General features: G+C 36.5%; 2 protein-coding genes and 1 non-coding gene across 3 annotated transcripts; 2 read left to right on the top strand and 1 right to left on the bottom strand.

Annotated features, from left to right (window-relative positions):
- Nucleotides 1–7,744: 7,744 nt before the first annotated feature.
- Smp_125180 (hypothetical protein) lies at nt 7,745–8,182 on the top strand (the record flags this gene model as incomplete). Its single annotated transcript, XM_018794351.1, has 2 exons — nt 7,745–7,780; nt 8,066–8,182. The coding sequence occupies 2 exons, from the start codon at nt 7,745–7,747 to the stop codon at nt 8,180–8,182; spliced, it is 153 nt and encodes a 50-aa protein (XP_018648773.1).
- A 2,787-nt stretch (nt 8,183–10,969) lies between these two features.
- Nucleotides 10,970–15,547, top strand: Smp_125190 (hypothetical protein; the record flags this gene model as incomplete). Its single annotated transcript, XM_018794350.1, has 3 exons — nt 10,970–10,997; nt 12,823–13,107; nt 15,447–15,547. 3 exons carry the CDS (start codon nt 10,970–10,972, stop codon nt 15,545–15,547), a joined length of 414 nt encoding a protein of 137 aa, XP_018648772.1.
- Smp_tRNA_00882_Gln_TTG.1.1 lies at nt 13,310–13,376 on the bottom strand. The gene has a single exon. It is a non-coding gene (tRNA).
- Nucleotides 15,548–21,538: the final 5,991 nt, after the last annotated feature.

Here is a 21,538-nt window from a genome sequence, read left to right as displayed (position 1 = left end):
AATCTAAGATTATTTGCTTGTGAATCTAATGTCAAATTTGTTATTAGGTCTTCATCAAATGAAAATAGACTCTCATACATTAAGTCTGACAACACTTACCGTCGAGAAGTATTCAGTGCATAGGAATGCTTTTACGTTATAACAGTTGACTATTGGAGATTGTTTCAGTTTTGTAGACGATAACTAAAGTTATTATGAATGTTTCTTTCTTGATGGAGTTTTGTTCTCTGAGCTGGATGGTTTGGTCATGGAGCGTCCCTCTTTCCTCTGAACGACAACATCAGCACAAAATTCGGGTAGAATGCTCCTATCTCATTTTTGCAGTAATAAGATGATTCAATTTTGTCCAGTGTAGTTCATTTCATAGAATAGCGAGTATGAGGAGAAAGGTTCTGTTGGCAGAATGTCACTTATAGTTAAATACTAAAGATAAATAGAACCTAACAGTAACAAACTCGTTCTTTTGACCTAATTACATTTATTAAATAAATTATTACAAGCAGGCCAACAAATTTGGTCGATCCACCAAATTGTCCGACCATCTAAACCTACAGACAATGGGCGACCTACTGAAAGAACACTGTTCAAACCAACTGGATAGACCCCACTTGACTGTCACAATACATGTTCACCATAACCCTGATGTAAGTAGATGTGATGGAAAAACTAGGCTGATCACAAGAATTCAGTCTATCATATGGTTGAACCTACAATTATCTTATAAGTAATCTGCAAGTAGTTATAACATTCCTCTTCAGTTTGCCAATTATTTACAACAACGACTCTCAGGTTACACAACGTTTACTGCTTACCTACAACGAGCGGATATTTATCCTAGCTATGAGTCAAATCAATTTGAACATTTCAATCCAAAATATCTGAGTTTTTCGGTACACGGAAATCCCTGGTTTTTCTTGCGCTATGCTCCGTTCACCCGAAGGTTAAAAATTATCCGATATCTAATACAAAACATTCAATAGTCGCAGTTAAATTAAATAACATCGATAAAGACGTTATTAGCTATTTCACTCCTAAATACTCCGTATATACACTCAAAATAAGCCAAATACGGGGATGTATTTTAAACATTTATATTTTACACACTTATCGGTCCAAACAAGCAACCAGAGAAATAAAGTGGAGAAAGCGAAGCGAAACGGAACGAATTGACACACAGTGGAAAACGCAAATAAGTTAACTACTACTACCACTACTCCTATTAGGACCGTTAGCACTACTAGCACAACCACAATGACTAAAACTAACGATGTCAACAGTGATACGAGAATTAGCACTACTACTATTACTACGAGTAATAATAGTCATGCTACTGACAGTAGCAACACTAGTTAGCGTTTTGTTTAGCGAGTTGGATGGGGTCGCTAACCCCATGCCCAACCCTCCTCCGTTACCCGGGCTTGGGACCGGCATTAGCCCACGGAGGAGCTATAGGCGGAGTTGGAGTACGCTGGTCGGTGGCCTATGCTCCATTGAGAGTAACAGGCGTAAGTAAGTAAGTAACCACTGACACTATCCATAAAACTACTAATAATATTCCCTCTTCTTCTTCTACTACTACTAATTCTAAAATGCTCAGTAATATTACTATGCTTTATACTACCTGCACCACTTTAACCATTAATAGAACTTCTACTACTAATAATACTACTAATACTACAACTAATGTGTATGAGGACCAGTTTAGAGTAACCACATTTATTATGTCATACCAATACACATACTGCATCTGTTGTCCCTCATAAAATCTATTGTTCTTTCGTTTCTGTTATTACTTTAGTCGCTTCTCGTTTTATCTTCTCTCTTCTTCATTTTACTCTTTTTTCCGTCTGAATTCTTTACAATCCTTGAAAAATACCACATTCATTTGTCCATTCATGTAATACTCATAGCACAATTCGACCATTTGTATTACTACCTTTATTTTTACTACTCCTACCATCACCAACACCAACAAATATGACAACTTGAGATGATGAACCGATCAACGTTAGATCAACATTGAAAACCCCGGACGTACTGAACAACCGTTACGTCCAAGTATGAGAATCTTCAATCACATTGTGCGACCACCCTCCATTATTTTTTGGCAAGTAACTGCCTCACGCCTAACATGAATGAATTTCACTGTGAACCATGTATATGAAACAAAGATTTTGCCTTTGATATTCATGAAATCAATTAAGATTTGTATTCAGTTGATGTGATTCTCAATATTTCTATCATTACATAACCCTGCAATGTATTTTAATCTTTCATCTATCACACTGTTTAAAAGTATGGAAAATGGGTATATCAGTGTACAAAAACGAAACTCTTGGATGTTCTACGGAGATATCATTGTAATGTGAATAGATCCTGAGATCAAATGTAATCTGAATAGTGTTTTTATTCACTATTGAAAGCCTAAATTAACTTAAAATACTTTTATATTCAGGTGATCGAAATTTAATTCACACATAAACGGGGTCGTAGTCAGGGGTCATCTCTGTTTAGATAAGGAAGTAAATCATTAATTTTTATGTTCAATTTGATTTTCTGTCATAGTCGTGTAGTGACCTACTTTTAGGGCTAGAACGTGATTGGTACAATGGAAACAGTTATTATTATAACCAATTGTACCAGTGACTGCTTTACTGCACTGGTTTGTTTAAGTGTACAAAAAACACATCCTTTCATTGTTTGTAACCTTACACTTACTCTCATACGCTCGGTAGTTCCGCTTGTAAACTTTGGCACGATCTCGGTATTCTTTCGATACCACCAGATCACTAATAAATATATCTTATTACAACCGTCAACTGTCTTCTGATTTTTGGCGTACTAAGGGAGCAAATCTAATATCTGGAACGTAATCTTCCTGTAGTGGTGATCATAGTCAATCGCGAGTAGACGCCATTTACAGTCAAATGAGAAGTTATAACAAAAAGGATGATGTAAAAATTGAAACTCATTTTTTTCGAATTTCTACTGATTATAACATTATTGTATAATGATAAATTAACCAGAATATATATATATATATATATATAATAATGGTCTACAGAGTCAAATGCTACTTTTAAGTCAAGAAAGACCACCATTGTTGGACGCTGATAAGCCTGCCTGTGTTCTAGAACCTGACGAATAGTGAATATGTGGTCGATGCAACCACGACCAGGTCTGAAACACGCCTGAGTCGGGAGACCTACTTCATTGTTCTATTCAAGCTGCCTGGGAATAGTGGGTAGCTGTAGAGTAGCTGAAGGCCAACTTAACTGTTTTCTAAAGTGTTCCATCAATCGTTCTAAACGTCTGAACTGAGATCAAATAAGAGTCCCGTCTATTTCCGAGATTGTCTCGCTTATACTTGACTTCTTAATTCCAGTTTCTTTTATTGGTCTGAAGAGTTGTCTGGTGTTGCCCACAGCCGCTGCCTTTTCCATCTCTTTTGCTTTCGTTGCCCACCACTGCTCACAATCGTTCCATAGACTCTTCGTTAACCTAGATATGATTTGCTTTCGCTCTTCATCGACTTCAGAGCTTGATGGGATGAGTTTATGAGAATCTATCAGTGCGATAGACTTGGAAAATATCCATTGGTCTTTTGTAACCCTTTGTTTTAAATAACAAATAGATATCATTGCTGTTTTCACAGCTGTTCGTATATCTTTACAAGCAACATCTGGGTCAGCCTCGTTTTCAGAACTATCCAATTGTGACTTCAGTTATTCATGGAGCTTACTTTTAGCTTTCTCGTCACTCAGTTCAACTCTGATGGTTTTTAACATAGCTTTCTAGCGTCCAGAGAGGCGCAAGCACATGCTTGATCGTATTAGAGCGTGATCAAAGTCCAAACAGGTATTCCAGAATGAGCGACAGTCTTCTATCGAGCTTCTACAACGATGACTGATGGCAATATGGTCTATTTGAGTCCATCGTTGGTTTGGTGCAGGTGGTCGCCATGTTAGATTATGTCTCTCCTCATGCTTAAAATTGGTGCTTGTTAAAAATAAACGATTATCTAAGCATAGTTGCACCAGACGATCTGTTCGCTGAGCCGGGATACTAAAATACCCACCTAAATGTCTTTCTGTTATGCCTACGTTACCCACTTGGGCATAAAAGTCACCTGCGACGAGTACTATGCTTGTTCTGCCCTCGTACTAAGTGCTATGCCTACACCTGCAAGTCCACAAGAACTAGCCATCGGGTCGCCAGATACACGGAGGGTGTATCTCGTCGGCTCTCCATTTTGGCGGAGTGAGGTCAAGTGCATGACCACACTAGGATCCTATAGGTGTGTTTGGAGACACAGCGTACATCAATGGCACGAGATTCCAGGGTTTGAGCCAAGAGCCTTGTTAGCCGATTTGACATAGGGTACTACGTTGAAGTCTTCAATGTGTAGTTTGGAGCGAAGTTTTAGTAGTAGTATTGGTCTCAACCACAGGATCCTCATAGCTAGACATGAAATAACTGGGAAAATAGGTATTCAATATTCGACATGTAGAGAAAGCCCACCATGGTGAACACGAGAACACTTATTTAGTCTGATGGCATTACTCAGCCTTGCAGACGTGGTCACTCTATACATCTTGTCTTTACTCACATTAAACATTTTATTCTGCAATTAGCCTAAATGTATCCTTTAAAAGTCTTAGACGTTATATTGCTGATTCTTAGGATATGACTTGTCAGAATGGAAGAGGATGGGACTCCTACATAAGATCTCATAGATTAGGTGTTCACATCGTGACAAATCTACAAATTTAGGATTAGGTCTATTATCAGAGTAGTACTAATAACGAAGTAGACCATAATTCTACATGCGAAAGCAGAACACTCTTGATGAGAGTAAAACATATTTCATGTTATTTATAGACGACAGAGATATTCCTGTTATCGACATAGTATTTCCTCCCTCTCTCCAAAAGGATAAGGACACTCTAGAACGTATCCAACGCCGAGCCACGAAATCAGTTCTGCGACTCAAATTCAAACCTTATGAAGAGCGCCTCCAATCACTTAACCTTTATCCGTTAGATTATAGGCGTCTTAGAGGCGACCTTCTTATGACTTACAGTATCCCTAACACTTCTGGTCATTTCCTTAATCATCTACTTAAGCTTAGTCATAATACTAACGTAAGGGGTTACACTCAGAAACTGAAGATGCAACATAGCAGAACGGACTGTTGATTCAACTTTTACTCCTTAAGGTATTGGTGATCCACTGCTACTAGACACGGAAGCCCGTTAAGCGAAAGCTCCTCTCATTCCGTCCACAACAATTTGAACCATTTGACTTTCACATGGAGTCATCAGATAGTGAAATTTATTACCTCAGCATGTGGTTGAGGCCCCATCCGTCGACTCTTTTAAAAAAAAGTTGGATCAGTTGAGAGACCACCATTCCCAAGGCTATCAAAGACCGTCAAGCCTCCTGCCCCGTACAAACTGAAACTGAAACTAAAATTAAGCGCGATGTTCGGTATCTAGAGTTACCCCTTGGCTGAATAAAGTTCGTTTCTTTATATCATTAACAAAAAGTGCCTTTACCCCACATGTAAAGTTTTTCGTGACATTTTTTATAATTCAATATCTGTCTATAGCTAACAGAAATAAAAGTCCAAACACCTAAATATCTTTCAGAATGCCCATGTTATTCTATCAAAGTTTGTCATCATTAATGCTTAGTGGCCATATGTCGTTTATGTGGTCATCAGCTGGAGCGATTGATGGTATACGCTCACATTGGATACGGTTGAACTCTAGTTTGATCAATAATTTTCATCAGGATTCTGAGAATAACTGCCTCTTTTAAAGTAACTCACTATTAGGTCACATGGTTGGTATTCTTTAGGGATTTTTTCTCTTTTCAAACAGTTACGAATTTTCGTACCGATAATTTCACTCATTCATTCTCACAGAGTACAAATGGCCATATACAGCAACAGGTAGATATTGGTGAACAACTGTATGACAATCATTGTTTAGGTTCAGTAATAATTTATCAATCAGTATGTGGATTTTAATGTTTTCCTGTTAATCAGTAGAATAATTTGTGTATTTTCCTGAACTAATAACAACCAATTACTGGGAATAAAGCGAGAGTAGATTGTCAAACATCTATTACATTTAAATCCATGTTTTTCGATTCAGTTCGTCATTGAACACTGGTTAGTAATGTAGTCAGAAAGTTACTAGTTAGTTAATGCCATTCCACAGTATCATACAATGAATCACTCAAAATTAAAATTTTCATCATAAATTGGAGTAGTATCTTTTATGAGATAAATTATTAAACACGCAATTATAATTGCGTGTCTTCTTCATATTTTCTGTTATTGTGTTTAAAGATAGAACTGTGAATCCAAATACGTTGGTATGACAGTAAGGATGGATAAAACATTGTGACTTTTTAGTGTATTTGAAAATCCTTTTGCCTGGAAGGAATAAAGATGTTAGGCGTCGTAATATTTTGTAGACACATTATTATATAAGCAAATCCCACTTACATAGCTTCAAATGCTAAGGCGTTGTCCATAAGGAGACTGATATAAAGGAGTGAATAACTTATCTATTGAACATAAGATTTTATGTATTGATTTGAATTTTCTCATTGTTGGTGTTAATGTCTAAGATAGTAGAGTTTAAAGTCATTGGCACTGAGTTCGAGTTTCAGTATGAACAACATTTGAACATCGTTAGATCCACCAGGTGAGTTCGAGATAGGGTGAAACACTCATTAAGAAATTCCATTTGATACATTGGCAACCCGTTCACTATAAACAAATCAACTTCTTATCTATGATTAATAGAGATACACGTACTTCGTGTGTATAGTTTGTAATATGATTAGTAATTGAGATAATGTTGAATAAGTCACTCATTAAAATCTATCAGGGACTTATTTGATTTGAAGAAGCAAAATATTTGGACGTTAAGTGGTTTTGTAGCGGTAAATAAATCCTCAGAATAAATAGTTCTATAAGTTATCGATATTTGATGCTCACCACATTGGTTTTAACGGACACATCTTGCTGAAGGCGCTCAGTCACACATCCACACCAAATCACGAGTGTGTATGTCGTGTTATGCATCTACTACAAACTCTTTCCTCTAGGGATATTTGTAGACTCTTGACAGTGATGACAAACATTTCAGTACTGGGAATTCATCATTGTTGTCAACCATAGAGCACTGCATAAAACAAGCAACACTCTTACCACCATTATGTTTGTCGCCATTCAACTTCATTATATTGGTCACTTGTTCTCAAATTCATCTCTGTATATGTGAAATAATTGTCGAATGGGTAGTTAGTTTTCGTTACCTTTAAAAATGAATCGATTTCAATCTGTGACATTCATGTTGATTATCTCTCTATGCTGAATCTATAAACATTTAATTGGTGATTTAGATTAATAATCTAACAATTCACCAGAATTATTCATTGGATATTGGCTTACAAATGAGTGATTTATGTTATCAGTCCCAAACATATATCAATCCAATGAATAACTTCTCAGACCTTTAAGGCTGGATAGCATGAGTTTCAACCCTACAGGAAGTTTAAATGCCTCTTAAGATTATAGATATATTCTATAGAAAAGTCCCAACTTAATGAGACTTTAATCCAGGCTTTTCTGTTGACTACATCCAACCTCCTGAAAATTGACTTTAAGTCACACTATTTGTGTGAAAGCTTGTGATTAACACTAGAAGTCAACTCCATAAATCAAATGAAAGACAAGTCAGTATTCACACCTGCGACATATGTAGAATCATACTTTGTTTTTAATGATTTAAATGATCTCGCTGTTGGTATTTTGACTGAAATTTGATCAGTCTTAGCTCGCATATATGCATCGTATGTGGACTGCCTTGAACACCAACTTTGGGATGCAGGTACCTTCAGCTGACGAGTCCCCAAGTAGGACGAAACGCACGTCCTAGATTCTACTGCTGGCCAGATTCTGTCTACTTTATATAGTATTCTACTGTTCATATTTCGATTAAAGTAATAATATTCTTTACTTGTTTTTGTTATTCTTTTTCTCCAGATTGGTGATTATGTAGATTGTGCACTTGTTGAATGTGTTCCAGGTTCTTTAGGTGGTGGGTCATCTGGACGACGTCCACTTGGTCCACCACCACCATCAACAACAACTGGATCTTGATCCACGTGGTTCCGCACTCGAAAAAGCACGAATGATATGACCGTTTTTGATGAATATGAAATATCGTTTGTGAAATGTTTACCTCTATCTATTTGTTTATTTTTTCTTGTAAATAAAATACTTATTGATTGTATTACATTTGTTTTAGTACTTGTTCTGAGTTTACGCGTTCTGTTTACAGTTAGCGTTGTTTAAACTTATTTGTTACCATTGATTAATCACTGATTAGTGACCAAAGTCATGCTCATTTAGTCATATAATGCTAGTGATCGATGAGTGGCAATATAGCCACTCGCCTAAGGGATCCATCATCATACGCACCTTGTTTTGATGTTAGATGGTTAGAGGTAGTTTTATGGGAAACCCTTTACAGAAATAGGAAAACTATGACACATTGGTCAATACTAAGTGGTCAATGAATGTTAGTGTTCAATTCCCTGGTGGGTTAATCGCTCCAATATAGTGCAATGGTTAACACCTCAGACTACGGAAGTAGGTTATGCGGGATAAAATTCTATAGAGAATGTCACTTGCCTCAAAATTAATGATAAGTGACAACTAGCACGAGAGGTAGGTCCAGGATTTCCTGCCAACTAATTAATATTCATGTTTAGATGTGGTTGGAAGATACAACAACTCTCCTGTAGTGGACTCTTTAAGATCCACGTGATTATCGTAACCAATTGTCTAAGACTCGTGAACTGCAAACACGAGAAAGTCAGGCTGGCTTCAAACCTGGTCGTGGCTGCATCGACCACATATTCACGATTCGTCAGGTTCTAGAACACAGACATACTTATCAGCGTCCGACAATGGTGGTCTTTCTTGACTTAAAAGCAGCATTTGACTCTATAGACCTAGAGGTTCTGTGGCAGTGTCTGTCATTGAAAGGTGTACCTCATAAGTACATAAACCTTGTGAAGGCTCTTTGCTCAAACACTACCGGTCGGGTGAGAGCTTATAGCGAACTGTCATCTGATTTTACAACCTCAATTGGTGTCCGGCAAGACTGTCCACTATCCCTATTTTTGTTTAACTTCATTATAGACCTACTGCTGGAAATAACACTCTCGTCGATTGAGTTTTCAGGAATTGATCTTAGAATAAGCAGATGACATAGTCCTGTTTGATGAAGACGCCGATAAAGTTCAGTCTTTTGGTAGCACTGAACAACAATGCCAGGATGTTTTGTAATGCGTTTCTCCCCCTCTAAATGTAAATTGTTACTCCAGGACTGGCCTGCGTCAACACGTGAACTAAGGATAGTGAGTGAAGTAGTCGAACGCGTCGACACTTTCGCTTACGTTGGGTATTAGGGAATGATGGTAAATCAGTTGATGAGGTCATGAATCTTCATCGACTGAGATGGTTGGGCCACGTTTAACACATACCCAACCTTTGATTACCGCGACGTACTATGCTGACTAGTATTGGCGATGGTTGGAAGAAAGTTAGGGGCGGCCAAACCAAAACATGGCATCAGTCCTTGAAGTCACTAACTTCTAGTCTGAGCCATGTTGGTAGATGCAAACTACTTGGTTGGGGTCCGTGTGACTATCGTAACCAATGGTTGGAGACTGTGGGTGACGGCTCAGAATCGATTACAATGGCGCAGGTTTATACACGCTTTATCTTTCCTTAAACTATGAGATTAAAATTGCTTCATATCTTTCTTCCTGTACTATATCCTTATATAAAATCTTTTATATATTATCACCTTCCATTCTAGTTCTATCCAATTGTTCATTCTCATGTTTGTCTCCAGTTCTCTGTGTAATGTGTTCTTTGGTCTTTTCTCCTTTGACCTTCAGAATTCCATGTGAGGGCTTGCCTTGTAACGCATTTGGGTGATTACCTCATTGTGTATTCTATCCACTTCCAGCACTTCTTCCTCCGCTGAAATCTGGTTTGTTCTCTCCCACAGTAGGCTGTTGCTGATAGTGTCTGGTCAACAGATCCGGAGTATTTTGCATAGACAACTGTTGATAAACACTTGTCTTTTCTGGATGATGGCTTTCGTATTTCTCCAAGTTTCCACCCCATGCAGTAGAAGTCTTGACATTTCTAATGAAAATTCAGACTTTGGTGTTGGTTAACAGTTGTTTTGAGTTCCAGATGTTCTTCAGTTGTAAACGTGCTGCTCTTGCCTTGCCAATCTGCGCCTTCACATTTAGATCAGCTCCACCGTGTTCATCAATGATGCTGCCCAGATATGTAAGTGATTTCACATCCTCCAAAGCTTCTCCATTAAATGTGATTGGATTGATGCATGTTGTGTTGTATCGGAGAATTCTGCTTTTCCCTTTGTGTATGTTGAGATCTACTGCTGCTACACTGGCCGTCTTCTCCTACATTTGTTGTTGCGTTTGTGATAGAAGAGCCAGATCATCTGCGATGTCTAAATCGTCCAGCTGCATCCTAGCTGTCCATTGTATCCCATGCTTCCCTCCAGATGTTGACGTCTTCATAATCCAGTCGACCATCAGGAGAAAGAGAAAGGTTGAGAGTAAGCAACCCTGCCTGACACCAGTCGTTACCTCGAACGTGTCAGTGAGCTGTCCTCCTTGCACGATCTTGCAGTTTAAGCCATCATAGGAATTCCGTATGATATTGACTATCTTCTCAGGCACGCCGTAGCGTCGAATAAGCCTTCATAGTGTTGTCCTATTCACGCTATCAAACGCTTTCTCGTAGTCATCGAAGTTGATGTAGAGTAGTTACAGATGAAATCAAACCAAATTTAAATGAGCTACCACCAAACTTCTGCACAGAAACCAAAACTCAATGATGGATTTTGTTTGTATCATATTAAAAAGTAAGTAAGAAATAAGTAAAATTGATCAATATCTAATTGGTAAGTTGTCTAAATTTAATCAATAAATTGATTAGTTCGTCATGGAAAAGCCAAATGGAACTAGAATCCATGTAACATTCTGACATGTTTTATTTATTTTTTAAGGTAATTTGAGGGTAGAAATCAAGGAACTGCCCTCCATTTCTATTCATCAATTTGGTTACAAAGAATTTTCTCTTTCTATCATCAACTCTACCATTAGTTCTTATCCAGATGCCTAACTGTCAATCACTTACACCCATATGTAGTGCTAATGGGTTCTAAATCACAATGAAGCAGCTGTCCAATGTTTCTGTTGTCATTTTACCCACTTCTGATATCAGTTTAGCCTTCTGTTTTACTGAAACAAGTATAATGATTCTTTGCTTATAAAGTCAAAACAAGCTGGTCATTTGATAATTTCACTAGTTTATTTTATAACAGCTCAAACATAACTAACGATTGCTTTGATCAAATGATACAGTGTTAAATTGTTTCATGTAATCAACGAGTAGTCCTGAATAAAGATTTCTTTGTTAGTATTCATTCGTTCAGTTTGTGTATGAAATATTGGGAAGCATATTATGGTTGTAGTAATTTGATACTACAACCCCGTTAATTCATAAGAGGGCATAAACCTAGGCCGATAAATATATACTGTTAAGGTATAAGAATATTGAAAGTTGTGGATACTAACATCTACATCCACTGAAAACAATCAATGTGTGTGTTCTATTAAGATCTATCTATTTGGTAGGTTTTTCATTCGTTCTAATTGATCTTAACCGATCATATCTACTGAAGTCTTCAATATCCATAGGGCTTTTAATGTAACGAAACGAAATTCCTAGATAAACTATAGAAGTTTAGTGATGACTTGAAGTAAACACAGTAGTATGCCCCGAAGAATAGGTCTTATAATTTACAGTTCTTCATGGAAGCCAATATGGCTAGGGTTTTCAAAGCTGATTCACTTTTTATACGTACCAATGCCAAGGTTAGACTTGATAGTTTAAAATAAATTGAGTATTAGGTAGAGAGTTAATAATAAATATATTTTCTGTTATATCCCAACGAGTAAAGAGATTGTATCAAATTCGGTCATTTATTTACTCTGAAGAAGTGGCCTACATTAATCTACAAAACGTCAGAAGTGCAATTTTTCTACTCATAGTTATAAAAAAACTGTATTAATCCACTATTGTTTTATTTGAAAGTATATACTACTCATTAGTAGTTGAAGCATAATTTACGATCACTAAATAGTTATCAATATCATGTTTGCTTGGACGTAAGTCGTTATCTAGTTCATTCAACGAAGTTCCAGTGTGAAAACCAGTCTAAGTGACTTCATATCGACACTTGGACTCTAAATATAGTGCAAACAATCGTGGGGGGGTGGCATCGTTCCATCAAGACAGCAGATTCTCCTTGCTGTTGAGTGCCGACTCTTTTGAAACTAAAGCCTAGAAATTCCTGCTGACTGTCTCCAGCTAGAAAACACCAACATTTAATTACATATGTTACTGACAACAATTTTAGCTACACTCAATGTGTGAATACTAGAATAAATCTTAATTGAACAGGGTGGAGAGTACAATACAACTCATTTGGATGCGTTAGTTGAGATAAAGTTTCCTGAGCTAGATAGGTTGAGAATGAGGACCTCTTCATTCTGGATAACAGGAGCTTAGCAACAATGGGTGCCTAACATGAGGCTCGAACCTAGTATCACTGTATAAGACAGCCTCTACCGACGCAAATGGTAAATTATCTCATTTCTCTTATGTTTCTTTTTTACCACAAGTGAAAAGTAGTATGTCTAAAGAAGAAAAGTGGTTTCATCCAAACAAATTACCACTAAGTGGTTACCAATCCAATATCATTCAAGATCATAATAGCAAATCATTTTATCCATTCAATAGTGAATTGGGTTATAGAATTTTTAAAAGAATAATAGAAATGAAGAGAACAAGTATAGAACAACAAAACAATGAAGAAATTCCAAATCATTCAAAATATGTTAATCAAATGAATAAAGATAAGTATTTCTCTATGAAACAAGATGTTTGTTCACAGAAACCTAACTCAAGTAAGTATTTGATCTTACATGTAAAGATTGAATTGTATAATAATGTTAAGGACTAATTGATGACTTGTTTGAAGTGTGCAGAATATTCAGAATCACTGTAATTAAAGATGGATAGTGGCTAGCAATGGAATCCAGTTTGATGCGCGTTTCGTCCTATTTTGGGACTTGTTAGCTGGATGTACCTGCATCTCAGAGTTGATGTTCACTCTGGGACTCGAACCCAGTACCTTTCGCTTCAAACGATATCGCGTTATCCACTCAGCTACTGAGTCCTAATAGCCACTTGCTTGTGCGATGAGGTGAATTCAGAATCACTGTTTAATAATGTTGAGTAATGTAACACAAATTGTTCGGAGTGACTCAATGGTATTCATTCATTATCTTCCTAGTAATCATGAGGTATTTATCATCCAAACTTTCATGTTTTTTAGTTTCTTCTTCATGTATATATTCAAAGATTTTGTATTTTTCCGTTGTTTATATTAAGGACTGTAAGTAATTAGTTGGAAAGCATCTCCCAAATATCACTGTTAGTAATCTTCCAAATGCACGAAAACTTGTTACTGTTACGTTTTGAGAAAGGTTGATTTGCTATAGCTAGAGAGTCTAACTGGTTACATGCACGGTATTGCCAGTTGAACTAGTAAGTTAAATAAAGCCTACAAATATTTGGTCACTTAAATACTGAATACTGGCAGACAAGAAGACTAAGTGCCCCCAAATGCCCTCGTACGGCCGAGAGTGGGGGGAGTCCGCTCTCCCTCACGAAATGCTCTCACATGGCCACGCGTATATAGCCATCGCCAGGGAAGTCCTACTCACTGCCTTCTCGTGGCATCATTGTTGTTTACGAAATTGAGAGGACAAAAAGCGAATGTCCGGCGCTTTAACCGGATTGGTGGACACGGAAAGTCCACCTAGGGGAGTTGGAAAACCCTGATTCCAAACCAATGGTGCACATAGGCTGACTCCAGTATCCTGAGTGAACAAATGGCGTATGAACCACGTTGTCACCGGCTACCACCTCACGATGTTCCACTGCCTTTTGGGTTAGACTTTTAGGTCAAAGGCTTGGGGTGTGGCCCCCTAAGAAAACCACCTGCTTCAGTTTGGGTACCTGGGCAGTATCACAGCCCTCACACAAATCGAATGAGATTTGTATGCACATATGTATCTGGTGCTTCCTTGTACCAATATTTATGTGTTTAAATAAATTTAAATAAATAAATAAGAAGATTAAGTAATAGAGATCGTGATTTCTGAATTGTTTTACTGTAGTCTAAAGGTTCATGGTAGTTAGAATCAAAGAACTAACTAGTTGAATATTCATTTAGGTGGTTACAATTCTTGTTCTTTTTTTTATTCCTAACCTTGACTCCTAATCCTAGATCTTAATCCATTTCACAGCATTGACCAATTCAGACTTTTATTACGTAAGTTATTGATTCGTATCACCTGCATTACGACTATTGTATGAATCCAAATCATTAAGTTTGCGCCCACCAATATGGTGGGTAACGAGTAATTACCACCTTTATAAGTCTCCGAATCTGCAACTGATTTACTGAATACAACTTTATATACATAAATTGGAGTGACATTGTTTTTGTGAACAATAATGATACTATATGGTTCCCTAAACTGAAGTGATTGGGTTCAATTACTTTCATTACTAAGTTAATAATGAATCTCTTACTTTAAAGTCTTGTGGTTAGCAACTTTCAATTACAACCAGTTAGAGTCCGTTGATTTATTTAGCAAATTTAATCAAATCTTCTTACTCGTCATGAGACTTAAATAACTTGGCTTCAGTTATTTGTTGTTTCTTTAAAAAAATTTATACTACTGAAATACCTCGGATTATAGTTCAGTTCATATTAGTTGTTAAATAGTTCTACAATTCTGCTTTAATTCATGATTTCACAAAACAAGTTTTTATAAGTATAAGGATTTGTGGAGACAGTAGTATTTTCACCATTGAATTCACGAGTCGACCTAATTGGAGTCCGATTCGTGTCGGGTGTGAAACAGTTACCCATTTCAGACAATGGGTGAACGGTTGTGAAATATTGTGGATTGGTTGGAGTTAGGCATTAACATCATTGGATGAGGCCTCAGTGATCTAGAGGTTGGGCATTTAAGCGCGAGCCTTGCAAGCGGGATCGTGGGTGTGCACTCCTGAGAAGTCTCATACAAGGACGAGACTGGTGTCCATTGCTTCCAGGTTTTCACTTTTGGTCTAGCTTAGATCGACTTGTTAATTCAACGGTGAAGACAAAATTTATTTCTAAAAATCGCCACATCCGATTTGCTGTTTACTGTTTTGTCTATATTCCTAGTTCCGTCGAATTCAGCATTCAATCAATTTGGATCCATAGGAAATATGCCAGAATTTCATTTAACTTTAAAATGTGATATTGATGATATGGATGAATCGTAGTTTGTGTGGTATTTGTGTTCTGAAAGCAAATCATTGTCACATTATGTTGAGTACATTGTGTTACGTTAAATAAATACTCATTATAATGTTTTGAAATGTATTTCCTTGTTTCTTTCTTCTTAAAGTGTATTGACAAATGTAAACAGGTTTAGGAATAATTTCAATTCATAAAACTATACACTTGACTACCAAACTAATCAGATTTAAAATAGCAACACTTAAAATTTTGCGACTAATTCAAAACGATACCACACATATTTAGTGCCTTATGAAGAAGTAAATAAAACTTTGCTCACCTACTTACTCCAGTTGCACCTCGTGGAGGAGCACAGGTCACCACCAACCAGCGTTCTCAATCCAACTCTGTCCTGGATAATTCTTTTCAGTTGCTTTTCATCCTACTGATATCTGCTTTCAATTCTCCATGCAGTATGTTCTTTGGCCTTCCTCTTCTCCTTCCGCCTAAGGGATTGCAAGTTAGCGCTCTCCTCATGATGTAGTTTGATGATTTCCTCAAAGTGTGTCCTATCCACTTCCAACGTCTTTTCCTATTTTCCCCTACAGATGGAAGCTGTAATGCTCTCTCCTATAGTAGGCTGTTGCTGATTGTATCCGAACAACGGATATTAAGTATTATGCGTGGACGATTGTTTGTGAATACTTTTACATTTTTGACGATGATTCAAGTAGCCCTTGAAGTTTCAGCTCCGTAAAAAGGAACTATCTTGACGTTATTATACGGTAAATTATTGAACAATTCTTCTGTAACTTAATAAGCGTCTTCTTCATATTCACTCTTATTGTGTTTATGAATGTACCTGCCAATCCAATTACAATGGTATGACAGTAAAGATGGATAAAATATTTTAACAGTTGAATATATTCGAAAATGTTTTTGCTTGGAAGGAATAAAATCGTTAGGAAGCTTAATATTTTGTACACACACAGGTCAGGTAATAGTTGTGTTCTTCACTGTTAAATGTGTGACCATATCAATAAGATATTTGCTCTAAAATGTTTTCACTAAGTTTGATTACGCAACTATGATGATTTTTTAAAATGTGAAACTCACTGACAGATTTCAAAATTCTAATTATCAAATGAGGTTAGGTAATAATCAAAATGATCTAGAAGAATTACGGTTACTTAAGCCTGTTACCCCTCGTCAAGGTGCATAGACCAACTACTAACACTCTCCATCCAACTCTGTCATGGGCAATCTTTTCTAGTTCTTTCCAGTTGCTATTCATTATTTTCTTTTCTGCATCCAATTTTCAACTCACTGTATTCTCCGTCCTTCCTCTTTCCATCTTCCCCCTCAGGATTACAAGTTAGCATTTTCCTCGTGATTCAGTTCGTTGATTTCCTCAATGTATGTCCTATTCACTTCCAACATCTTTTCCTAATTTCTTCTTCAGATGGAAGCTGATTTGTTCTCTCCTACAGTAGGCTGTTATTGATAATGTCCAACCAACGGATATTGAATATCATGTGTAGACAATTGTTTATAAATACTTGTACCTTTCTGATGATGGTTCTGATAGTTTACGTTTCATCTCCATAGAGTAGAACTGACTTGACACTCTTATAGAAGATTCTCACTGCACTAAATACAAAATTATATTTACTTATCAAAAACAAAACTGATATTAAGACCATTAATATGTTCATGTTAATAAGCTGGAATTGCTTCATAAAAAGCAAGCTAATACATGCAGTGATATTTGATATTAACCATAATTTACATTAAAAGGTATTGTGTCTATCAGTTATAACATTTTAATTTTCATGTAATCAAGTATTGTGGTGTGTGCTACTTATATCGACATAAGTAATATATATATAGCGAGTCAGCGATAGAATATCTGACAGCAGAAGATTAAGAAGAGAAGAACGTGAACAGAATGCAATTGCTATGGAAATGCAGAAACATTGAGGTCTGAAACGATTGACTGATATTTGCAAACAAATCAGTCAAATTTGTGACCATTGATTAACATTTTGGAAATGAACTATTGACTGTATGATTTTTAGATTATATTAAGATGTTCTGTAATTTTGTATTCAAATATATTCAATTGTCTCCATTTGTATTCTCGTTCACTACTATAGTAGTAAGTGATAAAATGAAGGAGAAACAACTTTTAAGTCATCTAAACATAGCTTAATTCAAGATTCATTAAATCCCTATAATGATGAAACAATCTGACACAATATTTAGTCTTTGATAAATCATTTACTCAGTCTCTAAAACATTTCTTAAATTTAACTATTAGCATATATACATCCTGTGCTCAATGCCTCGATATTGTCTTAAGTCACAAGTTTTTTCTTAGGCAAAGATGGATGGTGGCTAGTAATGGAATTCACGACACACATTTCGTCCTATTCGGGACTCGTCAGTTGCATATGCCTGTGATGCAGCTACATCCAGCTGACGTATCACATATGTGATGAAACGCGCGTCCTTAATTCCAGTGCTAGCCACCATCTATATTCGCTTGTTTATGTATTGATTATGACTATGTAGTATAGAAATAAATTTGAACATTTCTCCTTTATGAAGTATTAGATTTATACAAGGCGAATGCTTCTTCCAGCCATATGGAATAGTGAAACCTAGTAGGCCCTTCTGGAGAAGAGTGCTACATCGAAGCACTGCATAACTACTGGGGCGGGATAGCTGTTTCTGCGATGCCTACGCAGAACCATTTCATAACACTCACAACCCATTTTTTGTTTGTTTTTTCTTTGGGCAGACTCTTTTTTTACCACTCTTTTGAACCCTTAATAGTTATGCAATGACTCTTTGTAGCATTCGTAATCGTTCTCGGGTATTGGTAGAGTGGCTGATTAGACCGATCTCCACCACCCTCATTACCGCTCATGTTAGTACATGGATGGTTGCCATGATCCAGGAGGCACGACGAGGAAGTGTGAGTCAGATTTTGCCTCCCATACATGGCGAATATAAACACTAAAACAATTATTGTATTATCTTATTATAAGGGTGTGACTATAATTTATAAACAAACCAATCAGATTTAAGATAAAAGATCTTGGATTTTGGCATGAAATTCATTCATTCATTTGATTAAATAGTGTTTTGATATTTTAGTTGATGTCAGTTCGTAATGAAAACCTTTAAAATGAATTCCTAACACTAACCATTAACATTAAATCATAATCTTTACTCATGGAACTGATTTTTTAACGCTTATTTAGTTTTAGTAAGTAGATGGACATTCTCAAAGTCACAATTTAGCGTCACTCAAAGGTTGTCTTCAAATTAAAGTTTCATCACTGTACATTTTCAAATATACATACGTCAGACTTTATTCATAGACTTGTAGTAGAAGTGAATCTTTGGAACATTACTTACTTACTTACTTACTTACGCCTGTTACTCCCAATGGAGCATAGGCCGCCGACCAGCATTCTCCAACCCACTTTGTCCTAGGCCTTCCTTTTTTAGTTGTATCTAATTTTTGTTCATTCTTCTCATATCTGTCTCAATTTCTCGGTGTAATGTGTTCTTTGATCTTCCTCTTCTCCTTTGGCTTTCAAGATTCCATGTGAGGGCTTGCCTTGTTGGAACATATTCAGATAATTAAAGAGTTGGAACCATCGTAAATTATGTTGTGGTCCTACTAATTTGTAAATAAGTGAATGAAGTCAAGCTTTTAGTGTAAATAATAATAATATATATATATATATATGACTGTGGAACTAATTTTATTTTGGTTTGTCAAACTGTTCACATGATTGCTACCAATAAGCTTTGAAATGGCTCAACAGCCGTTACTTATAAATCAAGGGATATCTCTATTTTCAGGTGCTGCTACGCATCGACTGAGAAGACAAAGTTGATTTTGCACCTTCTAGTCACTATTAATTGATGACAACTCGTGAATAATGCCCTAAACTCTATGAGATTATTTAATTTAAATAAACATTGGTATCATTTTTACAGCTAATGTGAATTCATTCATTGTATATCAACGTTTTTCAAGGTGTCATCAGTAATTATGATGATTCGTTAGATGTAATAATTTTATAGGTATTCAGGGGGTGCGAATGATTTCGGACAAGAACTAGTGATTCAGTCAGACATATCTATAGCACTCAGGAGACTATTGCTCTGAAAGAAGATGTCTCAAACTGAGTGTCTTATCGAGTCTGCATGTTTGCGATCCCTGTATTGTAAATGAACGCTATTACACAGTTTGATAAGATGAGAACTAACATTCTTTCTATGGACACTACTTTCAAACTAGTTGTATACTTGTGGAGATAGTACAATGATATTGTGACAGGAAACTACGTCAAATTTACTATTATGTCTTGTTGAGTGTATGAAATCACTGTGACTAGCAGAGCGTCTCCAGTGTTGTTAAAAATTCACCATCACATGAATGATCTCTACTGCCATTCTATTGTGTACATGGGTAATTTAAATACCATTATGACGGACCACAAACCCCTGTGCTTCTCATTTAATATGTCATATGAAACAATGAGATAGTTCACAGTTTCAGAAGTCTTTGTGACAATGCATGTACGGCCATTGGGTGAACAATCAATCGAGTTGTTAACTTTTTTCAGACTGATTCAGTTAGGCTGCTGAGAATACTGTTTTCACGTTACTGTTTTTGAACTGACCTTAAACATTTATCAGACATTTAACTCTACGTTTATCATCTATGTTAAAGAGATGGAGAAATTACGCCTGAATATTCCATTATAAGTCTGGAACTAAGGAAGAATATAATGATTTGATGACAAGTATGAAAAGTGTTCTGTCTGATAAGACTATGGTTCTTTGTGCTGAAATTCAATTTACAAGTGAGTGTGTATAAGGAGTATTTAAGAGTGAAATAGCTAATAACATCTGTTCCGATGTTATGTAATTTAAATGCGACTACAGGAGGTTTTGAATTAGATATCGAATGGTTTCGAACTTTGTTCTGAACAGTGTATAGTGCTAGAAGAGCCACAGATCTCCGTGAACCGATAAAAAATTGAGGAGGAATGTTATAACTACTTGCAGATTACTTATAAGATAATTGTAGGTTCAACCATATGATAGACTGAATTCTTGTGATCAGCCTAATCTTTTCGTTACGTCTACTTACATCAGGATTATGGTGAACATGTATTGTGACAGTCAAGTGGGGTCTATCCAGTTGGTTTGAACAGTGTTCTTTCAGTAGGTCGCCCATTGTCTGTAGGTTTAGATGGTCGGACAATTTGGTGGATCGACCAAATTTGTTGGCCTGCTTGTAATAATTTATTTAATAAATGTAATTAGGTCAAAAGAACGAGTTTGTTACTGTTAGGTTCTATTTATCGTTATTATTTAACTATAAGTGACATTCTGCCAACAGAACCTTTCTCCTCATACTCTTTATTTTATGAAACAAATTACACCGGACAAAATCGAATCATCTTATGACTGCGAAAATGAGATAGGAGCATTCTACCCGAATTTTGTGCTGATGTTGTCGTTCAGAAGAACGATGAACGCTCCATGACCAAACCATCCAGCTCAGAGAACAAAACTCCATCAAGAAAGAAACATTCATAATAACTTTAGTTATCGTCTACAAAACTGAAACAATCTCCAATAGTCAACTGTTATAACGTAAAAGCATTCCTATGCACTGAATACTTCTCGACGGTAAGTGTTGTCAGACTTAATGTATGAGAGTCTATTTTCATTTGATGAAGACCTAATAACAAATTTGACATTAGATTCACAAGCAAATAATCTTAGATTTACTTTCAGCCCAGGACAGAGTTGGATGGAGAATACTGGTGGGCGGCTTATACTCCTCCACGAGGGGTAACAAGCGTAAGTAAGTAAGTTTAGCTCATTCAAATTCGAATTCTTATTCCTGAAAGTGCTTCGAATAACTACCATACAAGGACTAAAATTCGTCAAAACGTGATGGGCCATAATAAACCTTAAAGATTTATACACCGCCGATT

This window comes from Schistosoma mansoni, chromosome 1, assembly GCF_000237925.1.
Source record: "Schistosoma mansoni strain Puerto Rico chromosome 1, complete genome".
Classification (NCBI taxonomy): Eukaryota; Metazoa; Platyhelminthes; class Trematoda; order Strigeidida; family Schistosomatidae; genus Schistosoma; species Schistosoma mansoni.
Note: the sequence above shows the minus strand (reverse complement) of the source record. Positions and strands in the feature narration are given on the sequence as shown.